The 24,128-nt window shown below is 52.8% G+C and overlaps 6 protein-coding genes across 6 annotated transcripts; 3 read left to right on the top strand and 3 right to left on the bottom strand.

The window, feature by feature from the left end:
• Nucleotides 1–1,677: 1,677 nt before the first annotated feature.
• Nucleotides 1,678–3,288, top strand: SPBR_00503 (cyclin-dependent protein kinase complex component; the record flags this gene model as incomplete). Its single annotated transcript, XM_040758822.1, has 1 exon — nt 1,678–3,288. One exon carries the CDS (start codon nt 1,678–1,680, stop codon nt 3,286–3,288), a length of 1,611 nt encoding a protein of 536 aa, XP_040618980.1.
• A 981-nt stretch (nt 3,289–4,269) lies between these two features.
• Nucleotides 4,270–5,055, bottom strand: SPBR_00959 (superoxide dismutase, Fe-Mn family; the record flags this gene model as incomplete). Its single annotated transcript, XM_040759278.1, has 1 exon — nt 4,270–5,055. One exon carries the CDS (start codon nt 5,053–5,055, stop codon nt 4,270–4,272), a length of 786 nt encoding a protein of 261 aa, XP_040618981.1.
• A 444-nt stretch (nt 5,056–5,499) lies between these two features.
• Nucleotides 5,500–7,512, bottom strand: SPBR_00347 (c2 domain containing protein; the record flags this gene model as incomplete). Its single annotated transcript, XM_040758666.1, has 1 exon — nt 5,500–7,512. The coding sequence occupies one exon, from the start codon at nt 7,510–7,512 to the stop codon at nt 5,500–5,502; it is 2,013 nt and encodes a 670-aa protein (XP_040618982.1).
• A 6,416-nt stretch (nt 7,513–13,928) lies between these two features.
• SPBR_00598 (uncharacterized protein) lies at nt 13,929–15,358 on the top strand (the record flags this gene model as incomplete). The annotated part of the gene is made up of 3 exons (XM_040758917.1): nt 13,929–14,091; nt 14,201–15,171; nt 15,281–15,358. The coding sequence occupies 3 exons, from the start codon at nt 13,929–13,931 to the stop codon at nt 15,356–15,358; spliced, it is 1,212 nt and encodes a 403-aa protein (XP_040618983.1).
• Nucleotides 15,359–16,363: 1,005 nt separating this feature from the next.
• Nucleotides 16,364–16,990, bottom strand: SPBR_01026 (Cupin domain protein; the record flags this gene model as incomplete). Its single annotated transcript, XM_040759345.1, has 1 exon — nt 16,364–16,990. One exon carries the CDS (start codon nt 16,988–16,990, stop codon nt 16,364–16,366), a length of 627 nt encoding a protein of 208 aa, XP_040618984.1.
• Nucleotides 16,991–21,203: 4,213 nt separating this feature from the next.
• SPBR_00394 (uncharacterized protein) lies at nt 21,204–23,084 on the top strand (the record flags this gene model as incomplete). The annotated part of the gene is made up of 2 exons (XM_040758713.1): nt 21,204–22,133; nt 22,683–23,084. 2 exons carry the CDS (start codon nt 21,204–21,206, stop codon nt 23,082–23,084), a joined length of 1,332 nt encoding a protein of 443 aa, XP_040618985.1.
• Nucleotides 23,085–24,128: the final 1,044 nt, after the last annotated feature.

Raw genomic sequence — 24,128 nt, forward strand, 5'->3', positions numbered from 1 at the left:
CTCCTCTTCCGTCAATGACATGCCCGCGCATTTCTGCCACGGCCAAGCTAGTAAACTGGTTGTCAACGAGACGCGAGGCTGAGGCGTTTTCTTGGAGCTTGGAGGTGCCGGAGCCTGGCGGGAGGCGAAACCGAGGACATCGTTTCGGATCGAATTCTATTCTGCGATCGTCATCTATGCCGACTGCCTTTTTAGGTGCCTTTTCGATTTCGTTTCTAAGTGGGATCGCTGCCGACACATCAATTCCACTCGTCCAGCCTGTCGCCCAACTCCTCTCCGAAAGGACGCCCCGAGTCAAGCGCCCACTGTTCAGCCCACGTTTGGCGCTAAAGCGGTCTCGACTTTTGTCTCCAAGTGGCCGGGAAGTCGAAGCCCTAGGACCAGGCCCAGACTGCCACGCTTTGCGTCGTACTTGTACTTTGAGTCTCGCTGTCTCTTTCAAGTCCCGCCATTGTCACGACGTCACCTAACAACACGGCCTTCGCTCGAATTGTCTCCCTGGAAACATTGTCGCGGCTGCTTTGAACCATTCAACGGCCCTCTGTCCAGCCCACCGAAGTGGTAAGCGCGTTCTTTTATTTTGTCCTTTAACAGATCGCCCCCCAGAGGGCTCACATCCCCCTGGTTTTCTTTTGGTTCTCTTGTCCTCGTGGGATATCTGGGCCGCGGGGGTTGAGTAGGTTGGTCCTTATCTTTATCGGCCATATCAATCACGGTCATCGGCTCTGTGTCGCCTGTCTCCCTTTCCCAATTACAACCCCTGCTTCGCTGCCGATCCATGCGCCCGAGTAGGTCGTGTGCCACTGCCCCTTCTTTTATGTTGTAGTGGCGTCCGAATCTTCTTTCTTCACACATTTGATCATTTGTTCCTTTTTCGATTGTGTTCACATCCCCATCGTTCTTCGTGCCACTTCGTAGTTGCCAGTTTCCCTGTATGGAGTTGGAGTTTATCGCGCCGCCCCAATCGCTGCTTGCCCCTTCTCCGACTATCGTTACCGCTTGTTTGTTGCGCCAGTGGCCTCACGCGTAATCCGACTTTGTCAGGTTCCGGCCCTTTATCGCCTCCCTCTTTGTCGCGGGGCAAGATAAGGCCTGGCGTCCGACCCCCAACTCGCCTTACCCACCCTACAGTGACCCGAAGCCCGGAGGCCCAGGTGTCAATACTTCTGCCAGCGCGCTAATCACGTTATTTCCTGTCCAGCACCACCGTTGTTCCACCCCTCTTCACTTCTTTCCTCTTTCTCAAGAAAAGCTCTTCTAAGCGCTCTTTGTACGGACGGAGCGCCTCCAGGAACATCCACGCAAAAGCGCAGCAACATTCACCGCACTCTCCGTTTTCACGAGGCAACAACTGCCCAACCGCCAACAAGTATTTTGACTTTTGCCTCTCAATCCTCGATCCCTCTCCATCGCCCTTTCCCTGGACTCGACTCTGGACGACAATGCGACCGTGAGATCATGGCCACTTTGATTGGAGACGTGTATGGTGCGGAATCCTCCCCATTTCACATTCGGGCCCCTACATCGGGCGTCGCCATCGCGAAACACCAAGAGCCGCAACATCAGCAACATCAATCACAGTATCAGCAGCGACAGAACCACCAGTTTAGCCAACATAATCAATACCCTCAACATCCCAAGGACCCTCCGTCGCCGTCCCAATCTCAAGAACACCCGATGCCCACATCTGCCAGCACATCGACGACAGCCCACCACCCTGCGTCACCTCCACTTTCCTCGTCCAACAGCTTCTCGTCGCCGCACGGGCAAGCTCCGTCGGGCAGCGCGGACGTCGCGCGCAGCGCCGCCATCGTCGGGCAGAATCTCATACGTCGCACCTCTCCTCGCAAAGACACCTCAGGCTACGCGCGCATTCCTACGCCGCCCGATTCGTCGTCGCCCAGCAGCCCCCAGCAGACCAGGAATGGCTGCGTAGCGCAACCCATGGCCGCTAATAACAATGAGACGATCAGCGCGGCATTCACCAGCGCTCCCGCTCCTTCTTCTTCTTCATCAACCTCTGGCTTGCCCTCCTCTCTGCCAGGTTTCCCGACTTCCTATGTCTTGCCCGTTCCACCATTACCACCGACGGGGCCCCAGCAACGCCCACAGCGCACGATCCTGATCCGCGACCTCAACCACATCCAAAGCCTGACGCAGGCGGACGGCGCTTTGGGTGACGGCGCTGGCCTGGGCGGTCCCCTCGGTGCGGGCTTGGGAGGCGGCAGCTTAGGCCTGGGCGGCACAGCGCCACTGCAGGATGTCAAGTTTGAGATTAGCGCCATGCCCATCGGCGATGTCATCGAGATGGTTGCCGCGCTTCTCACCAAAATTACTACGACCAATGATCACCAACACGATGCGCTGCACCGCAATGCCGCACAGCAGCGTCAGGCCCAGGTCCATAACGATGGCGGAGCAGACGGCACCAGCAACGGGCACAGCAGTGGTGGCCATAGTGCCAGTCCCTTTTCGGCCTCGGTGCTGGCTTTCCACGGCAAGAACGTCCCGGCCATCACCATTTTGAGCTACTTGTCACGCATCCACAAATACTGCCCGACGACATACGAGGTGTTCCTTAGCCTTCTGGTGTACTTTGATCGCATGACGGAGCGGGTCAACGCTTTGGTCATGAAGCAGCAGCAGCAGCAGGAGAAGCAGCGCGACCTGCAGAAGGAGAGGACGGAACGTAATGACCGCGTTGCAGGCGACAAGGATGTCGCTATGCACGATGCTGATGCCGGCTCGAGCGATGTTGATGAGACAGACGAAGGGCTGGCGGATAGCAGCGATAGCAGCAGCAGCAGCGAAGATGAAGACGATGAAGGTGGTGTTCCACGACGTGATACTGCTGCAGCAACAGCCGCAGCTGCGGCAACTGCTTCTTCGAAAACGACTCCTGCGCCCTCCGCACCGCTTGATGTCGCAGGGTCTCTCTCGGCTGCTACCTACTTTGTCGTTGACAGCTTCAACATCCACCGCCTCATAATTGCCGGCGTCACGTGTGCGAGCAAGTTCTTCTCAGACGTTTTTTACACCAATGCTCGGTATGCGAAAGTCGGCGGCCTGCCGCTGGCCGAGCTGAACCACCTGGAACTGCAGTTCCTGATCCTCAACGATTTCCGCCTTGCGATCCCCATCGAGGACCTAGAGGCATATGCTACCATGCTTGTCGAGTTTTACGCCCGCGAGGTCGTGGGCACCCGGCCCCGGTCGTCTAGTGCAACAGCCGGTGGTGTTCCGACAACACAGCCTGTCGGAGGAGCAGCGATGGCTGCTGCGCCCTAGTTGAGCCGTGTCGTCTCTGCTATGTTGCAATTTCGACCACCTGAGTTTCCTATGCTTCTTGACGAAGGAGCAATCCAAGCGGAGACGAACGAAAGGGCATCCACCGACGATGAGACTACCCGCAAATCACATCCACACTCCGAAGATTAATATGATGCCACAGCCAGAGCTGGCATATAGTATGGACGGCGTGCGGAGATGATATGAAGAGGAAGTTCGAAGAACTCGTCGATGCATTTGGGCAGAGATTATGTGCCCGCTTTCTATTATTACGATGAACGAATACACACATACGAGGCCAATTTCAGTGATGGCTGGAAAAGCGGCCTCTCTTACGAATGTGCATTCCTTGCACCAAAATCAACATCCGCGCTCTGATAACCCCCCGTCACTACCCTAGGCAGCGAGGCTCGCCTTTAGAAACAAATAGACTCGAAGTTATGGAATTACACCAATGCCACTGACACAGCCGAGTCGATTGTACTGCCGCGAATCGCGGCCAGTGAAGACATCCTGGGACATACACTTAGATGAGACACGACAGAGGGCCAGGCAATTGGCTCGACCGGCGACGGTTATGGTTGAGGATGCCGGGGTTGACTTTCTGTGCGCGCAGATGAGGAACGTGTCTATTTTTGGGGGCTTCTACAGAGCCGCCTGCTTCGCATCCTCGTGTCTACTGTGTCTTTTTCCTCCGTCTGTTCTTTTGACAATATACGCGTTTCATGCCTTTTTTCTTTTTCTTTTTCTTGCCATGTACTCTGCTCCCTCTTCTTCTTCATGCTTTGTCTACTTTGCATATTTCTGTTGTTTTCCTTTCCTTCGTTACAGTGCACTGTCTGCTTTGCTTTTCTTTTTGGCTGGCGTCTGGCTTATAATATACATAAATAGACTTTGGCGGCTGCAATTGACGTAATTCTATACACGCACTATATCAGGATATCCATATTGTCAGCTTCATCTATTGGTAAACACACGCGCCTACACAGACAGCGTCACTTGAATGACATCCAGTGCATCGTCCCGGGTGCCTGCGAAACGCGCTTCGGCCGTCGTCCAGTTGATGATCTGCCACACGTTGTCTACGTATGATTGCTTGCCGTTGCGGTACTGCAGGTAGTACGCGTGCTCCCACATGTCAATGCCTAGCACCGGCACTGCATCCACGACAGGGTCCTGGTCCTTAGTCGTGACAATGCATAGACTGTCGCTCCCGTCCAACTTGACCAGCCAGCCCCATCCCGAGCCTTGGATGCCTAGTAGTGTCTTTGAGAACGCCGCCCAGAACCCCTCCAAGTCGCCGTATTGTGCTGTGAGTGCTTTCGTCAGCTGAGGCGCCTTTTTTTTGGGCTTCTTTGCGTCGTCGCTCGAGGATGGTGCCAGAGACGGCCAGAACAGTGCGTGGTTGATGTGGCCGCCGCCGTGGAAACGCAGACCGGGCTGCATTGCAATCTGGTCGGCGACGCGGCCCTGCGCAATGGCTGACGAGTAGTTTGTTAGTAGCGCATTGAGGTTGCTAATGTAGGCCTGGTGGTGCTTGTCGTGGTGCAGGGTCATGATCTCGGCGGAGATGTGTGGTTCGAGGGCATCGTATGAGTACGGCAAAGGGGGCAGAGTGTAGGCGTGGACTGAGGCCTTGGATGGCAGGAAAGGCAGTTTGTTAATAAATAATTGTTCTGCGTGGCGCCGGATCCCATTTAGCGAGGTGCTCACCATCTCACCAAAGACAGCCTGTCCCGGCACTGGGATGCCAGCAATATCCGCCATTGGATGTGTCGCAGTCGGATGTCAATAAGTGTAGGTACTTTCGGTCGTGATGGATTGCAGCTTGCGCTTGTGGGAGATGTTTGTGAGCGGCTGAGGTGTGAGCGCTTCTGTGGTGACGATATTAGTAAACTAGGCTACGGTGTTTTCCCGCGCTGCCGCTGGCGATAGCCAACTGTAGGCGCCATACAAGATGAAAACAGCGGGTCCGAACGAGTTACATTGCCAAGTTGACGCAATGCTTGTCATCTTTGCTTGTATGAACAACAAAGCCGTATTGAAAATACAAAGCGAGTAACTAACAACAAATATTTTAACTCAATAGAAAACTTTGAAAACACTGTAAAATGATATTGGGTACGTAACAAAAGGCAACACGAAAATTACTGAAAATCACCAATAGTTCGCATCAAGACGCACGCTTGCTTCCCCCTAGCCAACCCACGTTCACTTTTCATCGCCGATATTGTGCTTGAGCATCGCACTATGCAAATCTTTGATGCGAGAGGGGTCCTCGAGTAGGTCCCATGCCACCTCCTTCTTGGTCTTGTGGTGACCGTGGCCGCCGCCGCCTTCGGTGTGCGCCCCTTCTATGTCGTCGTCCATGTCGCTCAAACGACTTTCGTCGGATGAGCTGACCGAGCTGCTGCTAGGGCTACGGTTGAGGACAAGGTGCACCCCCCCGCCTTCGCGTTTCTTACTCTCATGTTGCTCGCTCTTCATCTTTTGCAGTGTCTCGTCCTCCCAATGCATGCAGACGATGCCGAGGCCCGGAAAGTTCCGTTCAAGGAACTCCTTGAGGAGAGGAAGCAGCGACTTATCAGGTCTGTAGGTGCCAGAGTCGTTGTCTATGACGAGTTGGTAATAGCCTGGCTGGTGAGTCGGCGGCTCCTCGTCGGGTGGGCCACCGGAGAGCGATGCTGCGGGCGGGTGCGTGGGCATGTCCGGCTGCGGGTTCGACGAGCCAGAAGGGTCGGCCAGACGCCGAATAAAGAACTCTCCAGAAATCGCAATGTAAGTCGCAACGTCCGAATGCATGGTGTGCTTCGAAAGCAGGTCGATGCCAAACTCCTTGCCGGTTTCGGTAAAGCGGAAGACGCCATCAAGGGAGATCATGTATGTGAAGATGCGGCCGCCCTCGTCAAAGTGGGCGAGCTTCAGGAACTGCAAAGATGCCTCATCGGAGCAGGGCGGGAAAGTACCATACTCGGTCGATCGGCTGAAATTGTACACGCGATTGTGCTGCTTGTGCAGGGCTTTGTTGAGGATGCGGCCACGCAAGCCGTGCGACGAGAACATGCGGCCGATGATGGGCCGGAACTCAACATAGCGGTGGTACAGTCCCGCAGGAACGGGACCCTGTAGCTGGATTTCGTTGGCCTGGAAGTCGTACTTCTTCGTGCTGCCGCTAGCTTTATCCTGCTTTGCATCCGCCGCCTTCTTATCGTCCTCCTCGTCCTTCTCGCTCTTTTCGTTCCCGGCTGTTGTAGTGCGATCTGGAGCTGACGCCAAAGAGGGTGCCGTCGCAGCAGGCGCTTGGGCATCTTGCACAGTCTCCGCACCGTCCTCGTCGTGGCGCTCGTCGCGGTTGACGAGGGTGTTAGTGATGCGGCCAATCATCGGAGAAAAGTGGCGTACAAAGCCCGTCGGACCAACGGTGTACATCCGCATACCCTGGCCGTCCTCTCTGTGATGCACGTCCTCGCCAACGACGGAAATGCTGAGCTCGAGCGTTGGTGTCAACTTTGTGCTTGTCAGGGCCGCTGCAGCTGCTTTGAGGAGATATGCCCGCTTGCTGCCCATGCGCTTCTTGACGTCAAAGGTCGCGTGTTCTATGCCGGGCCAGTTGCGGCCCGTGAATGACGGCACCTCGACTGTGACATTGCCCAGACGGTCATCGTGGTCGGTCGAATCCTCGTCGTACAGGCGGCACTTGAGCTTGAAGCCTTGGTTCGACGCGGGGATGCCAGCCACCACCCACTCCTCGTCCCACACCGGTTCTGTCGTTTTATGGATGGTACGCGTGCGATGCACCATGTCCGGGTCTTCGTCGTGGCGCTTGGTGATGGCTGGCACTGTCAAAGTAGCACGAATAAAAGGATCCGACGACGAGCTGCCAAAATCGGCCACGGGAAGGTTCGTTGCCCGGTGGAAGGTAAACTTTAGAGTGTACGTAGGCCCTGCGGCCGTGGGTAGAGGTGTGTCATCATAGCCACCTGGAGGATGCTCTTTGTCTCGTAAACGCTCGGTCTTGTCGGTAATCTTGTCTTTTTGTGTCGCGATGCGAGTCTTGATGTGGCCGGGCAGTGTGTGAGGTTGGTTGGCGCTGTTCTCGTCGTTGTTGCTTGTATCGGCGAGGGGCGCTTCTGGCGTGGGGGAGGGGGGTCGGTTCAAATTTGTCGGAGTCCGGAGTGCTGAGGATGTTGTTGCCTCTGCAGGCTGTATCGCACTGTCTGCCATGGCGGGAACGATAGTAACAAGGAGCTGGCAAAGAAGGAATGACCAATTGAGTTGACCACCCGGAAAGCCAAGACTCGACTCAAAAGGACCGGGCCGTGGCGGTAGCGACGAGGGTGCTGACAGAGACCACAGAGCCCGTTGACACGTTTTTGCCTCCCGGGCCTTCGTGGGTTGACAGCGGGGTTTGTTGGATTGAGCACTGTTATCGAATGGCGGATGACTGGCGTCGTGCGACAATTGGTCGATTGTGTTGGGTCTTTGAAGCTTCTGATTCCCTTCTTGAATCTAATTCGACACGAAATGAATGTCGTTTTTGTCGTTGAGGCGTAGTGTTGATCGTCGCGCCGAGAGAAAAACTCTTCCCCTCAAATGTATTTATTCCGTCGCAACGGCGCACCATCCGGTAAAATGCTTGGTTGACCACGGACCCGTTCGTCGTCATGACGTCAGTTTGCAGCCCCAACAGGAATCGACTGAAACTAACGGAAAACAGGTACGGGCCATTGATGGCTTTTCCGGCTGGCGTCCTTGTTTGGGCATGGCCACTTAGGGGACCTCTGAGGGAGCGCGCCCGGAGGACGCTCGCTGAGTTCCAGTGGCCAAATATGAATGTGAAGTGACGTAGGACTGCAACGGGTGGGGAGAAGCGATGGAGACCCGTAGAGTGTCAGAATCCACGAGAAATGTCGTCATATGACAAGTGGCAACTGCAGCCTTTTATCGCGCAGATGCTGTTGTGTTTCTTGCTGTGGATTTTGAGCAACACTGTTGGTCGTCTTGTTTGTGATTGAAATGCCCCTCATACTTTTCGACATAAGGAGTGCTTTTCTTATCGAAAACAACACATCTCGCGGGGCGATAGCACCTGGCGGTACGCAGAACGGACTGTTTTGAGGCAAGCACCGTTCATACAAACCGTGATGCGGTCATCCACTGGCTTCAAGTTTTTGCTTCCACTGTCAACAAATTTCATGATCTACAGCAACCACCCCCTACGCTGCCTTTGTACTCTGTAGTAAGTAGACTTGACGTATTTACTTGTATCTACCACATGTTTGACTATTATGCTGTTTCTCATTTTATACGACAGTCGTGTGCATAGGGAGTACAGTTTTGTGCTGCACGATCTTGCTCACAACAATCCCGGCTCCGATGCACTTGATATTGACAATATTGTCGCTTACTTACTGCTTTTAAGGTCCGCCACAGTGTCACTCGACTCAGTTATTTCGCTGGGCCTGGAAACTGCCTTGGTAAAAGTTTCTTGGTCATCAGTGCATGCTGGCAGGTTTGGGCAACTAACCGCCGCCATCAACGGTCGAAGCCTCAATAATCGTTCGATGGGCCCTCTCGATTTTGCCGTTTGAGTCGAAAACGAGACGTGAACACGACGTTCGGTCTTCTTGCTCGCCAGATTTTCTGTTAATTTGAGTGTTCTTGTAGTTTCCCCTGAAATGGCGGCCTGTCGACTCGCCTCAACCACTTGTCAGGTTGTCTGCCCTTTTCGTCTCCGTTATAATGGTAAGATACCAATAGTACGCGCTCAGCAACACCTGTTGCCTTCTACTTCGCCAATGTGACCCTTGTCACCTGTCGTAGTCTGTCTGAATGCTCGTGCCGCATGCGGCCAAGACCAGCACAGAAATTAGGTCAGGGCTTAGGCCTACATGTCGGCGTTTGCTTTTTCCCGCTTTGTTGAGCTTGCTGTTAGCAGCGCATATTTGCGGAGATCTTAGCGACCGGCGCCAAAATCATGAAAATGTCAGGCATTTTTTTAATCTTTCACCGGCAACAAGACGTTGAGTGCTGCACATTGTGTCTTACACATACCCCTTGTCATCCTTCAGCCTCATCCGGATTTTCTTGCCGAGGACACTCCTTCTCCGTGTCTCCTTTACCTATCCCCCGCTCGACGGAGCAGGTATTATGCCGGGCAAGTCTCTTGTTGCTTGTCATAATTCCGTGCATTTCCTCAATGATACGTGTGCCTACCTATTTTGTATTAGGATTACGATGTTACTCGAAATCTTGACCCGCCCTCCGCATGTCGTCCATAAGGCGCCCCTGCGCCCTTGGTCCTGCAGCCTACAATATATCCCCCCCAACACAAGGTACATGCGGCTTGCCAGCTATCTTCAAAAATCACTACCCGACGTTCCCCTCCCCCTCCCTTACGCTTGGAGTACACACGTATTTCCTGTGCCCTGTGTCTTTTTTTTCTTCTTTTTTTTTTCTCGCTTCTTCACTATCCAGTCGGAACACAAAAGTCCATACCAGGGACCGGCGGCGACAGACGGAAGTTACAAGGTGGTCATAGTCTCGATGCTGTGATCTAAGCTTGTAGTGTGTCGTATGTACTGAAGTGAAGATGGTTAGCAAACTCCGGAGGCCACATATTCTTTTGGGATAAAGCGTATCGCTTGGCTCCCTGCAGCGTACTGCAGGCCCACTGAACAGCTTCACTAACCTCACTAGAATGTTCAGATTTGCACTACTGTCAGCAGCCATCAAATGTCCTACGCCTCTCAATTATTTTTACTCCGTAGTTCCGATCGTATTTGACCTCCTTAAATGGGCCAAGACCGTTGACAGCTTCGTTCTCCTCAAGGGACCGCCAACCCCACTGTTCCACTCGTACTGCGACCACATTGGCGGTGCCTTTCGGCCCATCGGTTGTGTTACCTGACTTCGAACACAGGCCATACGTGCCAATCATTACACTAACCGACCCACCACACCAACGTCGGGGCAAATTTTGCGGACTGATGACAAGATGGTTGCCTCGGTGGCCGCCTGGATACACAACGAGGACACAAGTATTACTCAGTAATTACATGACGGGCAAGCACATTGCGACAACCTTGCTAAACCGGCCCCATAGGGCCGACGCCAAATGTGTGAGCATTCTGCTGCTGATAGCTCTCGATGCTCCTTATCAGCAAACTAGCTCAGAAAGGTGGAGTGACAAGCATGCGCAAGTGCTACGCAGTAAAAAATAGCGGAGGTTACCAGAAAACGGCTAGAGCTAGCCCGTAACTTTGAACGACGGGGTGTTGGTGGTGAGGTAAGGACGCGGCAGAACATATTGAACGAAGCCGGACGAGGTTGCATTCACGATTCTTTTTGAATCAGCTTAATATTACGCGTTGCCGTGTTTCCCCTTTTCCTCGTGACTGGATCGTCATCTTTGTGTTGCTGTGATTACTCTCGATGAGCACTGTCGCATCTTGTCGCTTTCTGTGTTCTTTTCGACGACTACCTGTTCCGTAAAATGCAACTCACCCCAGTGACGCGGAATTGCCTTCTTTGTCTTCCCGGGAAGACACCATTTACGGGCTGATAGCCAACAAGAACGACGCTTAACTAGGCCGCAGCAGCCCACAGCATTCATGCGTCCGGACGAAGCCCACGCCGCGCTCTAGTCTCACTTCCGTCGTCCCTCTCCACCCATCCTTGTCCGAGATGCCGCCATAGGTGGCCCACTTCATTGCATGTCTACAAGGCATGTCGTAATGGTGTGCCGTATTGTTACTTCATGCTCAAAGGAGAGGAATGAGGAGAGGTGAAAAGGGGGGAGGAACGACAGTACAAAGAAGAGGTGCAATACGATGCAAAGCAAGGGCGCGGCAAACCAATAAGAACAAAAACGGAGTATTACATGGTCAGCAACTCCTTGGCAGCACCAGTCTACATTGTCTCGCTGTTCTCGACATTATGCCTTGGCTACTTCGCCCTCGCGGTCTGAAAGATTCCGGTATTGTTGTCAGGTGGCCACCTTACACCTGTAAGATTAGTGGCAACGTGCAACCTCGACTGTTTTGACGTGTGGCCGACTTTCCACCACATTATTAAAGGCCCACCCCACATACACGCATTGCGCGGTATCTAGCACGACCGCCAACATAATATTGTGTGTTTTGCTGCAGACCATGCGAAGAGTCCATTTTCAAAGCACGCATGTACATATACCGTTGATACTTGCTGTTGTATTTGCTTTTTTCGATTGGTCCCGTCAATAAAACTCACGCCGAGCAAAAGTGACAAGACAATCCTACTACTTCTATACGTTAACGGCTTAGTTACCCTTACCTGACCATCTTCACTACCTAACCTTTCCAGCCTTCAATTTTGATTAGTTTCTGTTTTCGGCTTCGTGTGGCTCTCCCAGCCCAATCCCGTATCTGGCCAGTTTCGGGAAAGAGATTGCATTTATATAATTCAAACCTCCACTAGTATCCTCGCGATGTTAACTTCCTCAGCCACATCCTCCTCTTCCGACACGACATTATATCATCTGGTACGTTTCGCTGACTATAACATCTCGTCTACATTTTTGTTCGCTTTTGGTACTTAAGTCTTATACATCCCCCAATCATATTTTAACACTTATAGCGTATTTTATCGCGGCTTTCCACACATATGAGGGCCGTCTGCGGTGTGTTTCTCGCACTACCTTGATCCGGTGCATAGTCAGCACCTGGTCGGTGCACGGTATTGTAGCATTTGCAATCCTTGGACATTTTCTGACGAATTCCCGAAAGGCTTCCACTAACTGATTTCCCCCTACAGGCTGTTGTTGCCTCTCGCTGTTGAGTCGCCCCTTCATTTTGTTTAAGGTCTATCTTTTTTGTGGCCACATTTTGCACCATTCCAGAAGCAACCAATCTCTGACCACATCCTGCAATCAGCTCTCTGAGGCGTGGTTCTTATAGTTTGCACCGGCTGTGCATACGATACGAGATTTGAATTCTTCGTCTTCCCCCGGCTATTTTTACGTGCCTTCTCATCACGCCTATAAGAATCACGATCAAATTACGAGCAATTGGTTGCATTTCCCACCCCTTTGGCCAATCTCAAGGATTCCTTCCAATGAGAACGCAAAGGTTGACGGCAAATACCATTCAAACGTAAGGAGTGGCATGCTATACGATGGTGACGGTTACTTGGTGATTATTGGAGTGAAGAAATAGGGCTCGCAAGAGTGAAAGGGAGAAGAAATCAGTGCGGCAAAAATTCTCTTCGAAAAAGGGGGGTGGCTAATGGAATCGCCTTTTCGGTTTTTTTAGGGGAGAACAACTATACATAGGCGCGACATTCTGTAAAGGTGCAGACGACGCAAGAGAGATCACGAGAGCGAGGACAGCTGCAACAGTCACGACCGATGCAGCCAACACAGACTGCACAAGGAGTGCAGGGAGCACAATCGAGGCAGCCATCTCCTTCAGAACCTTTACCAGCACAACAGTCGAAGTCGATACAGCTGCCCAGAAGACGACGGCAGCACAAGCGCAGCCGCAACGGTTGCTACACCTGCAAACAGCGGCACATCCGGTGTGATGAGCAGAAGCCTATTTGGTAAGTGACGAATGGACGGGAAATATGTGTCATTTTTGTTATTGTACGACTGGGTTTTGCGCCGCGCTCGATGCGTGTCTTGGTGCTTGCCGCTTGAAATATCATCGTGTCACTTCGCAGTATGTCCTCCGCATGTGCGAAGTCGCCACTTCTTGCGTCGTCAAGTTTGGTTGAACGTGGTAATTTCTGTCCCGCTCATCCACCTGCTTTGCTGTTTTGTCGTTATGATGGCCTCGATTGTCCCCCTCCTGCCCCTTTAAGGCCACTTCTACCGCTGTCTAACACACCTGTTTCTGTTCCAATATTATCGTGATCTGTCATTGCCCCACTATTTTGTCGTCCAATTACCTCAATGTCATTGCTCCGTGCCTCGTGGAAGACATGGATCTGCTGCAAGGCTTCGAATTTTTGTCGGACTGTCTCAAACGGCGTCAGTGATGCACAAAAGAGAAGCTGAACAGAGTCAAAGAGGATCAATGACACAGAACTACCGGGCAACAATCTTCACATGAAGATGAGAAATTAATGATGATTTCCGGGTTTTGTTGCGATTTATATCTTCAGGACAAGTGTCGGTCAAAGAATGTTTTACGACGTCTGCATATGACGACGGCATGTGCGCGCAAATCAGGGTCAGATGCCGCCATAAAAAACAACGACAAACGTTTTGAGGACGAGTTCCGCATAGTGCTAACTGTGTGCAATAAACTGCAATACGTTTTGCCCCTGACTTTACTCCTTACCATACTTTCTCCTCTCACTTCATATTCCGCATCTCCCTTCTGATTCAATCGCTGCTAGGCTTATATTATGCATCTTCGACCGTCTTTCAGAATGCCGTATTTTTATATGTCTTCTTCCATTGAAAGCCACTGACCTACTTCAATAGCACAAACTGTCTTGTTCGTGGTGGAGCCTGCGGCTATCCTGTCAAAGCAAACTGTGCAACCTCCTCGGGCAACGGGAAGGACGGCGGGCTTGAAAACTTCCACGGAACGAGTCAAAGCCATGAGAATGGCGGTGGGCAATCTACCAACACGACGACAGAAACCACGCAAGACATGAGTTTGTCGGCCCTCACCGCGAAACGTTCGTATAGCAACGACCTTGGAAACGCTGCCAAGGACAACTCTAGCATGATCGAGTTCGAACCTTCTTTTCGAACTCCCTACCACTCCATTCCATCGGCGCTGTTGGCGTACCTGCAAAAGGACCCATTTGACAGTATGCCGATAACAATGCCGTTGCGCTCTATGGAGCTGTTTCATCATAGTACGGTACCGTTCCGTGGGTAACACAACTATATCATTGTTACATATATCTGACGTTGCAGTGATGCACTTTCGAATTTTGACCCGCTCCTTGGTCCCCAAAAGCCCAAACAACTCATACAACGCCACGGCACTCCGGGACGCCGGTTTCTTCCGCAGCAACATTCTCTTGGCCGCCATGCACTATTCTTGGATCAATGGTGGTCTCAGCGGAATGGAGGAGACTTACATCTACCACAAGATCGAGGCGATTCGACTGGTCAATGAGCACATATCAGATCCGGCATGGACTGAACAGTGCGCCAACATTATTGCTGCTCTCGCATTGGCGGAGAGCGGCATTGGTGACATTATCGCAGCCGAAGCACACCTGGGTGGACTATTAACGCTCATCAACTGGCGTAAGCCGGACGAATTACGGGGACGATGGCACGGATTATTCCAGCGGCTGATCCTGGTTGCTAGTACATTTGTTGCTGCATCCAAGAGCCACACGGCCTGGAAGCCCAGAGACACTCGCAGGGACGACTGCGAGAGGCCGGTCCTGCAGTTTGCATATCCGGACACCGCCAATTTTAACGCAGCCGAGTTTGACGGTACGCAGCTGTCGCCATTCTACTTTGAGATGAAGCCTAATTATGGGGCTTCCAATCCCGGCCTCGAGACCATCTCAATGACCAATGCATTGCAGAGATTGTCTTCGTTGCCCGATGAACCGAAACAAGCAGAGCATGTTTACCCTTCCGGATCACGAAAAGCAACACGCTCGGCTTCTTCCACGCACGCCAATAGGCCTTCTTCGATAAACACGCCCTTGACTGACTTTGTCAAGGAAATCACCGTCGACCAAGAACTTACGCAGGTGCTGCTGCTGGAGACGGAATCCTACTTGACATGGCTTCTATTTCGCCCGCATGCGCCACCATTTGCCATGACGCTAGGGCGGCAGATGTATCAGCCGCCCGAGCGCCTCACGTCAATGAACAGCATCCCGCACAGTCAACCAGAGCTACGTGTGGGCGTCGACGAGCATGTAACAAACACGCTAATGCGATCTCAAGTGGTGATGGATATGGGTGGCGACATGGGACCGTTTCTAACGAATTTTGATCTCGGCCTACTATCCATCACTGGGTTTACAGACGCTGGTAATGGCAATTTCAGTAGCTACCACGACGTCAACAGTACCAACAGCAACAACAACACCAGTGGAGGTATAGTATCGATGGTACCCAGTCCAAGCACGAGTCATACCACCGTTTCAACGAACCACTCTTCACATTCAGCCCATGAAGCATACTCGGCAGCAGCAAGTCCGTCGGTCATCAGCACGCCGCCACCGGCAGCCGCTTTCCCCCAAGGCGGTCAGCAACCTGCCATCAACGGGTTCTCTTCCAATTTTTCATCCAATACAGGCTATTTTGACGGCGTGCTGCAACCTACTCTACATTCCTCCGCTACGCATTCGTGGTCGGCCGCGGCGTATTTGTACCTACACACATTCTTAGCTGACCTGTGGCTACCTCCTCCACCATCACGTTGCTTACCCCCGAACTATCCTTCACCGACACAGAGCTACATTGATCGAGAGCTCTGTCGTTGGCTACTTGACAGAATCTGTGACGAATTGGACCGTACTCGCGAGTCTATGAAACTTGGCACGTATAGCTGTGGACTCTGGATCTGGCAAGTCTTGGTCGGGGCATATGCTGTGGCAAATACACGTCGTGAGGATGAGCAGGCGGCACGGGAGAAGAGCGCCCGCTCACAGGCACAGCCGACTACCGGAGTTGCGAACGATTCATCCATCAACCCGATACTACTGGACCAAGCCGGTATCGATTTCGAGGGGCACAAAATACCATCAGCAGCAACGCCGTTTATTTTCCCAAGATTCGCCCCAGCCACGCCGAGCGTAGTGCCGCCCGAGTACTACTTAGGAGCATGGTTCCGCACACAAATGCGCATTTGGGCAGACGCATTAGACGCACCGCACTGGAACGATGCCAAACGTCATGCCAGCACTGTAGCTTGGCCACAGAAAACATGGCGTGGTGAGGCTGTGTTGGAGGACTTATGGTCTCGGTCTATGGCAGGACAAGGTTCACCGTAAGTAGAAAGTAGATGGTTCTAAACGAGTAGTTATGCACGACAGATGGATAAAATTGTGCTGTACAATGCACATAACAAAATGAAGCACCATTCAGCTTGACCTCAAGGATACACTACTCGTCTGCACTGTTGTTACCGGAAGCAGGAATACCCTCCGTGCCTCGTCCCAGGTCTTCTTTGAGCACTTGGCCATCTCTGGTCCGTGGCGCTTCACAAGCTTGTAGGCAAAATATCATGCGCGCCCACTCCGTCTTGCTCGGATTACGCCATGCGTGCATCGTTGCTCGCTGCACCATGACATCGCCACGCTCCAGCACAGCTGTCTGGCCCGAGTCCAGCTCGCTCACCACCCGACCCTCCAAGACAATACCGTAGTCCACCGACACTGTCCTGTGCATCATGCACACATATCCCGGGGCAAAATCCACGTATCGCAACACGGTGCCACCACCCACGACCAGACCTGTTGCTCCAGGGCCTTGGGCCATGCGCAAATCATGGGCGGTAATATCGCGATCGTCGCTGAGGTCACATGGGAATGACGCCGTGGTCCAGCCCACAGACATTTGCATTTCACCTTCACCGTACGTGGCCCACTTCACCGGCCGACGTGAGTGTAGCACGGCCGTGCCGTCGTCAGCATGACCAGTCACAAAAACGGTAGGACCTGGAAGATCTTCTGCAAGTTGGTTCTCCGTGGGCGGGCGGATGAGAGGCGGTAAAGCTGCTCCATCGGCCATGTTGAGCGAATTGAGAAGGTGAATTTCCTCTGCAATTTCGGGTTGGTTGATGCTGAGTCTTTGCTTTTTGGTATTGAAAATGTTTTACGTCGCGGCGTGGCTGTCTGCAAATCACTTGTGGATGGGAATGTGCCTTTTTATATGTCAACGATTGCTCGATTCAGCCCCCTCGGATGTCCGGTACTTCAAGAGCGCCTTTCTCCTCTTGACTCGTGTGGAAGTACCAACAATCGGCCCATTGTCGATGTGTTTTATGTTGCGTGTTCATATACTTATATTGCATACTTTGATGATGTGCGACATTCTGGTAAGTTACTTTAAATATTGCCGTACGTTGTAGTACCCCATTCACGACATACAATCCGCAACTAAGAATTGGTGCAGGCCGCGGGGTATGTAAACGTAACGCGGACACCACCCGTTTTGAATAGACAATTTTCAATTGTACACCATGTGCTGTGTCCAGGAAAACAGACAGCAGATCGTGTTGCCATACCCACGTGGCAGCTGGATCACGAGAAGATGATATGTGGTACTTGACAAGCGTGGATTTTACAGAGAACTTTGGTGGGCCAATATCCCCGCCCAAGTAAAAGTAACGCACAGTGTGTTACATCTCACAAAGTCGAATTTGTATGGTGATCCCAAGTGTGGTGGTAGATCTCATCAAGAACTGGTGTTCACAGCAGCCTCCCTTCCTCCGTACGTCAATCTGGTCAGCACAGGGCGGATGAAGTGCTGGCAAAAGAGACTCGACGCTATCAGATGACCATTGCCCAGACCCATTACTCTCAATTTCTGTTGTTCTTCTTTGAGGAGACAATCTTTTTGCTCGCCCTCGTTGGGCCCAATTGTACCTACACGGCCTTTTAATTTTGCTCACAATGCCCGGTACTGGGCTCGCACACACGTGGAAAGGTGTCAGAGAAAGGGGTCGCGCACGTCAGGGAGAGCTGTGAACGGCCGCCCTACGTAGAAATGTTCTGGAGGTTCACTTCCTCTTCGTATTGCGGCGAGGAAGCTTAACCAGCAGGACAACAGATGATCAAAACAACGAACGGATGTATTAACATTTTTTTTTTTTTTTTTTTTTTTTCTAGGAAAGCGATAGTAGCCTCTCAAATGTATATGCATGCAGCAGCGTATTGCGCCCCGATGGGAGGTGAATAACCCATTTATGCAACTGACCATGCCTTTTGGGCACCTGCAAGGGGCTGTCATGGCCCTGCAGCCCAGCCCAGCGTATGCCGCGCTTGGAGCATTCTAACGCAAGGACACGGTAGCGGCTATGCACTGAAACAGAACACACACTACAAACGCACCAAATTGGGTGACTGGGCGAGTGGGCGGCAAAGTTGTTCGGGCGCAGTCGCAGTGAAATTACCCCATTAGTTGTAAAAATCCGGCCTGGACCCAAGGAAGAAACAATAGGAACCCACTTATGACGTACGAAAGGACAAGTAGTCTCGGCCCTCTTCCATGTACGGATATACATGACGATTTGCGTCGTTTACAGAGATTTCACGCGAAGGCGACGGGTGTCGGGTGAAAAAAGAACGCACAAAGAGAACGCATCCATCGACTACAGATGACAATCGCTTAACTGCCTAAACGGCATCCACGCCGAGCATGGCGAATCCGTTCTAGACCAGTCCAGGTGGCCAAGTTATCCGATCTTATTTTCCTCTTGCTTCTATCTTTGCCAGTTTTGCCTCCTTGGTCGGGACCCTTTCCGCGAACGGAAAAGCAAAATTTATGTGGAACTGTGGTCTTGGTGCATCCTCTGAAATGCGTGATGCAAACAAGTAAACCGTTCGGTCAAGAGGCCCGAACTGAAGGCAGTGTATTAGGCTGGAAAACGGAAACCGTTTGTCAAGCCCAGGGGTCGAATGTTGCTCGGATTGGACTTGTTGCATGAGCTGTCTCCGCCACTGTGGTGTTGGATTAACAGAGGTTGTGGTAACCGTATTTGATACTCAGAGATTGTAGGTTAAGGGCAGCAAAGCAGCAGGGCAAGGCACTCGCCTTGTAGAGAGCACGCAAGTTCTGGAATCGAACGATTTCAGAGCATTTGTCAAACGCCAACCTGGAGTTATTTTCTGCTTATTGTTTTGGCCAGAACAAAAAGACGCATGTTGACACTTTGCAGTTAGTATGAGCGATTATGTACATTGTCTTTTGCGTCCATCGCTATCTTTTGGCGAGAGCATTCTAGTGGGAAAAGGAAGATACATCGATTTCTTTGCTGTAAGTGTTTGAACATCTTACGCACTGCGCTTATCGATGCGTCCTTTATGCAGGCCTTGACGGCCGTAGACCGGATTTTGGGAGTCTAGGCCGCTGCATTCAGAAGCCAAGATATCCAATACAAGTCCCAACGAGCCGCCAAAGCTTTGCCGGCATGGTGATGTAACTTGTCTGGCACAAAGTGCAGATTCTTACAGTGGTGCGCCGGTCTCGCAGTTAGAACAAAGAGACGTGCGAAAACTCTGTTGCACACTGCTCGATGCCTAACCAAGTAAGATCTTACGAAGTAAGAACTCCGAACACTGAGCCTACATGCACAAAGGCTATCAAGAATCGGCATTTAGTCGGCTAGATGGTGCATCGAGGCTCCCCTGAAGCGATGCTACAACGGACTGCTCTCGATCCCATTGAGGACAAAGAAGCATTCATCGCATCGTCGGTGCCTCTTCCCGATCTGGATGTGGTGTGGACGCCATGCGGCGCGAAGTTTGTGGACAAACCAGAAATCACGCCATTATGAGGCCGTCGTGATGCCTGACGGCTACCGTTCGGGGACTTTCCTGGTGCTGGAAGTTGAGAATCGCAGAATTTTTCTAGTGGCTCATACACCCTTTGTGTAGTGGAGACCCGCGGAACGCGAGACAAAGAGACCAAAGGAAGAAAGAGACCTCTGGGCCACACCTCCGAGATGGAGAGTCCCAAACAAAGAGAAACAAAACGACCTATTTCTGAGGGGTGGCTCACCCCTGTGGCCCGTGCGAGTCAGCATGCAACCAGGTCCACTTTAGGACTAGCGCCAGGCACACAACCAATCACAGCCGGCCACAAGGACATGTCAACGACAAACACCCCGACAGGCACAACAACAAAAACCAGCTCATAAAGAAAAGTTGGACGAAAACAACAACAGTTATGGAAACGGACAGACAGCAAGGGAGAGACTGGCATAAGAGAGATGCAGTATAACAATACAACAAAGCCACGAATAGCGACAACAAAGTCACGGATTCTCCCCTTTGCTGATGCCAACCGGTCTCCACCTGCCCTGATGTGTCCCTTGGAGGACCTGGAGCTAGGAAGCTAGTAAAGAATGGAATAAGTTGACAGGGATAGACTCCGCCAGGAAGGAGCAGGGGCAGAGGCGGGTACCTGTCTAACCTGTCCAGGGGCGACAACCACAAAGCGGAAGGAGCAGGCACACATCGTCCTGAGGCCGCAAGGGACCACAAAACGATGTGAAGAAAGAAGAAACGATGCATGGATAGGTGTGCCCGAAGGAGGAAAGGAACGACCGCGAAGGCAAGAGAGGAGGCAAAAAAAAAAGAGAGAATAAAAAAAAAACCCCAAAAAAACCATTCAGCCCCACTCGTGCCATCCAGCTCTGTCTCCGCTCCGACGCGCTTTCCCAATGTGCGTAGCATGCAGCGGATCTAGATTCGGTTGTGGTTCATCGTTCCTTCCTTGTTCCCTCCAGATGGTGGCCACCGTACGTCGTACTTAAAGGCACCTGGGCCCGCTTCCCGTGAACTGGGGAAATGGATCTCTTCCACTTTCCTCTCATCCCTTCCTCACCTTCATCCTCTCTTCGTGCTTTTCGCAACTACACTCATTTTCTTGCCGCATCCGCATATCCAGTGGCCGGCCACTCTCATTCTTACCAACATCAGCAAAACAGCAACAATCAACGACGACTTCTTCGTCCTTGCAGTCTTGACGACTCTTCTTTTCTTTCTCATACAACCAAACACGGCCAACGAGCGCCTGTTTCTTTCTCTCATTCTACCTCTGGTTACGGTAGCTTTTATGCTTTCAGCTCTCTCTGTACAACACAGCAACATCTTCTAGCACGACTGTCTCGCCTCGGATCACACGCAGATCCCAACAAGTATCATCAATTCTCAGGAAGTCGCCATTCTTTTTGATACCACTTGCACACTTTGTACAACATTCCACATATTTGATCAACATGTTCTCCACCACCAGCGCTCTGCTTGCCCTGGCGGCTGCTCGCGCCGCTATTGCCACCGGTGTCTCGGTCACACCCCACGACAGCTACTCATCGTCGGTTGGCGTTCTCGGCTGCTATATCGATACCAACCGTGTTGCCTACTGGCCCGGATCCGTCGACTGCAACAACCTGTGTGTTAAGGTCACCAACGGCGACCGCTCCGTGCACCTGCTGCGGATCGACCAGTCGGGTGGCGCTCACGACATCAGCTATGACGCCTGGAACTACCTTCAGACTGGCTCGTCGGCCACCGTCGACCCCATTGCCGGCGGCGGTGTTGCTATGGAGTACGAGGATGTCGACGCCTCCGAGTGCGCTTCGCTCATCAAGACTCCCGGTAACAAGCTGCCGCTGTCGGCCTCCAATAGCATGAACTTTGTCGCCAGCTGCCTGGCGGACTCGAGCAGCTGGGTCGGCCAGAACCACGTGCTATACAACATTGCCGACCCGCTCTGCTCGCTGGGCTACGACGAGACCTGCACGCTCGACCTCAGCGTGAGCAATCAGCCTAGCTGCCCGCACACCCTGGGCCTGACGACATCTCTGACCTCCACGCACGTCTACAACATCGAGTACCCCTCGGGCAAGTGCGTTGACGCCTCATCTGGTGAGGAGGTCTCGGCCAGCGTGGCCCTGTCTAGCGACAGCGAGTCTGACTCGTCTGCCAGCGGCAGCTCGGGCTCATCGTCTGCTGCCGCTAAGCTTAAGACCGCCGTCGCTGCGGTGTCCTCTTCGTCTGCTGCCGCTTCGACTGTCCCGACCACCTCGTCGCCGGCCGCTGTTGTGCCTCCCACTACCTCTTCTTCTTCTTCGTCTACTGCGGCTACGCAGGTGAACTCGCCTGGTGTCTTTGTTGCCACCAGCCAGTCCACCGGCAACAGCCAACAGGTAAGCAGTGACAGCAGCCAGTCTGCTTTTTCTTCGGTTCTTTCGCCCTCCTCTTCTTCTTTCTCCATTACTTCCACCACGACCGATACGATCTCCATGACCGCCACGAGCACCTCGACGGTGCGCTGCAACTCTACGTTCTCCACGATCTCCCCGCTTTCCCCGCTCTCTTCGTCATCCGTGCCCTCTTCGTCCTCGGTGCGGCCCTCCGTGCGGCCTTCCGTGCGACCCTCCGTGTCGTACAATGCGTCGTCCGTACGTGTCCCCGTTCCCTCCTCGTCCTCCCCGTTCTCTATGATCTCTCCGCTCTCTTCGTCGTCCATGCCCTCTTCGTCCTACGCGCGGCCCTCCGTGCGGCCCTCCGTGTCGCACAATGCGTCGTTCGTGCGTGTTCCCGGTCCCTCCTCGTCCTCCCCGTCCTCCGCTGCGTCGTCCGTCGTCCGTGCCCCCATTCCTGTCCCGTCCTCCTCTGCGCCTTCCTCCGCGTCCTCCTCTGCGTCGTCGTCATCCTCGTCCTTGTCCGAGACGCCCCGTCTGACCACGTCACAGACCACCACGTCAAGCAGCAGCACCGCGCCGACCACGAGCAACAGCTCGTCAACGTCCGTTGCCGCCGTCTCTTCCGGCTCGTCGGCCGCCGCCGTCTCTTCCAGCTCGGCTGCTGTCGCCACTCCTTCTATCAAGCAGTCGTCGTCTGCCGCTGCCAAGCCGACCACGAGCACCGCGGAGCCTGCTACAACCTTGTCCAAGACCACGCTGGCTGGCGCCCCCTCGAACACCGCTGCAGTTGTTAGCACGGGCACCGTCCGCCCCTCCACGTCAGCCACGGCCTCATCGGGATCAACGTCACCGTCGACCGTCGTTGTGTCGGGTGCCTCGGCCGGGGTTGCAGGCTCTCTGCGCGCCGCCGCGGCCCTGACGGGTGCCTGGGCTGCATGGATGCTTTTTTAAATGGGACACTTTGGGGGAGTTATGACTTGTTTTACATGATCAAATAACCAAAGAAGGGTTATATTTCCAACTGGCAAATTTCGTGTATATACTTGGAAACTTTTTTTGGCTTTTTTTTCACTCTTCTTTCTCTCGTTCATACTTCTTCTTCCACTTGCCCGAGCTCTGTACCAACAGGTTCTGAACGGCGCTTCTATTTGAATTTTTTTTTCTTGTCTTTGGTCTTGTTTTGTGCAGACCCTGGCCAATAGAATAGAATGGATTCCATTTTGACACATTTCATGTCCGACAGTATTGCATATGCCCCCACTGATTAGCTAACACGGCAGAGTTGTATGTCATGGTACGTCTATGGCAAAGCAACGACAATAGAACAAAAACTAGAGCACATTGAAGGCTGTTTATTGGATAGCGGAGATTATTTTCATTAAAAGTCGCGTACCGCCTGACGCCACTCAAACACTCCGGGAGCGTGCGGCACAGCTGTACGCCGACTCAACGTCCTTCCTTTGACATTCCGTGTCTCGTACGCCCGCTGTTCCCGATCTCAACCACGTCTCTGTGGCGCTCGAAGGACACTGCCGATACAACAAATCAGCCATACTCTTTTCCCGGCCATTTTTGCAGACCTCGTCACAGAGCTTGCCACCGGCTCCAAAATCACTTTACCGCTATGTTTTTGATTATGCCACCGAGCACTGGTCCAAGGACTGGCCCGTCACGCATACCGCTGACATACTGCCTATGGTTTTTCACCGTGACCTGCGCTGTTCAGACCGCCGTGTGTCAGAGTGGTTTGCGGACCAGCTGCTACAGTTTGCGGCAGGTACAACACCAAACCGATTGGTGGCCTACACGGCTGAGACTCCGTTGCTCAACACACTTGATCAAACCGGCGACTGGTCCGTCGCCAGCGAGGTAGATGGGGCTTTTGACCTGACTAATGATCGTTTGCAGTTCTGGGCGGACGTGTTGAGGGCCATTTTGGTAACAGGACGTGTCGGTTGGATCGAGATAGCAAGAATGGAAATATTTGCAGGAGCG

This window comes from Sporothrix brasiliensis (assembly GCF_000820605.1).
Source record: "Sporothrix brasiliensis 5110 chromosome Unknown Cont19, whole genome shotgun sequence".
In the NCBI taxonomy this organism is placed as follows: Eukaryota; Fungi; Ascomycota; class Sordariomycetes; order Ophiostomatales; family Ophiostomataceae; genus Sporothrix; species Sporothrix brasiliensis.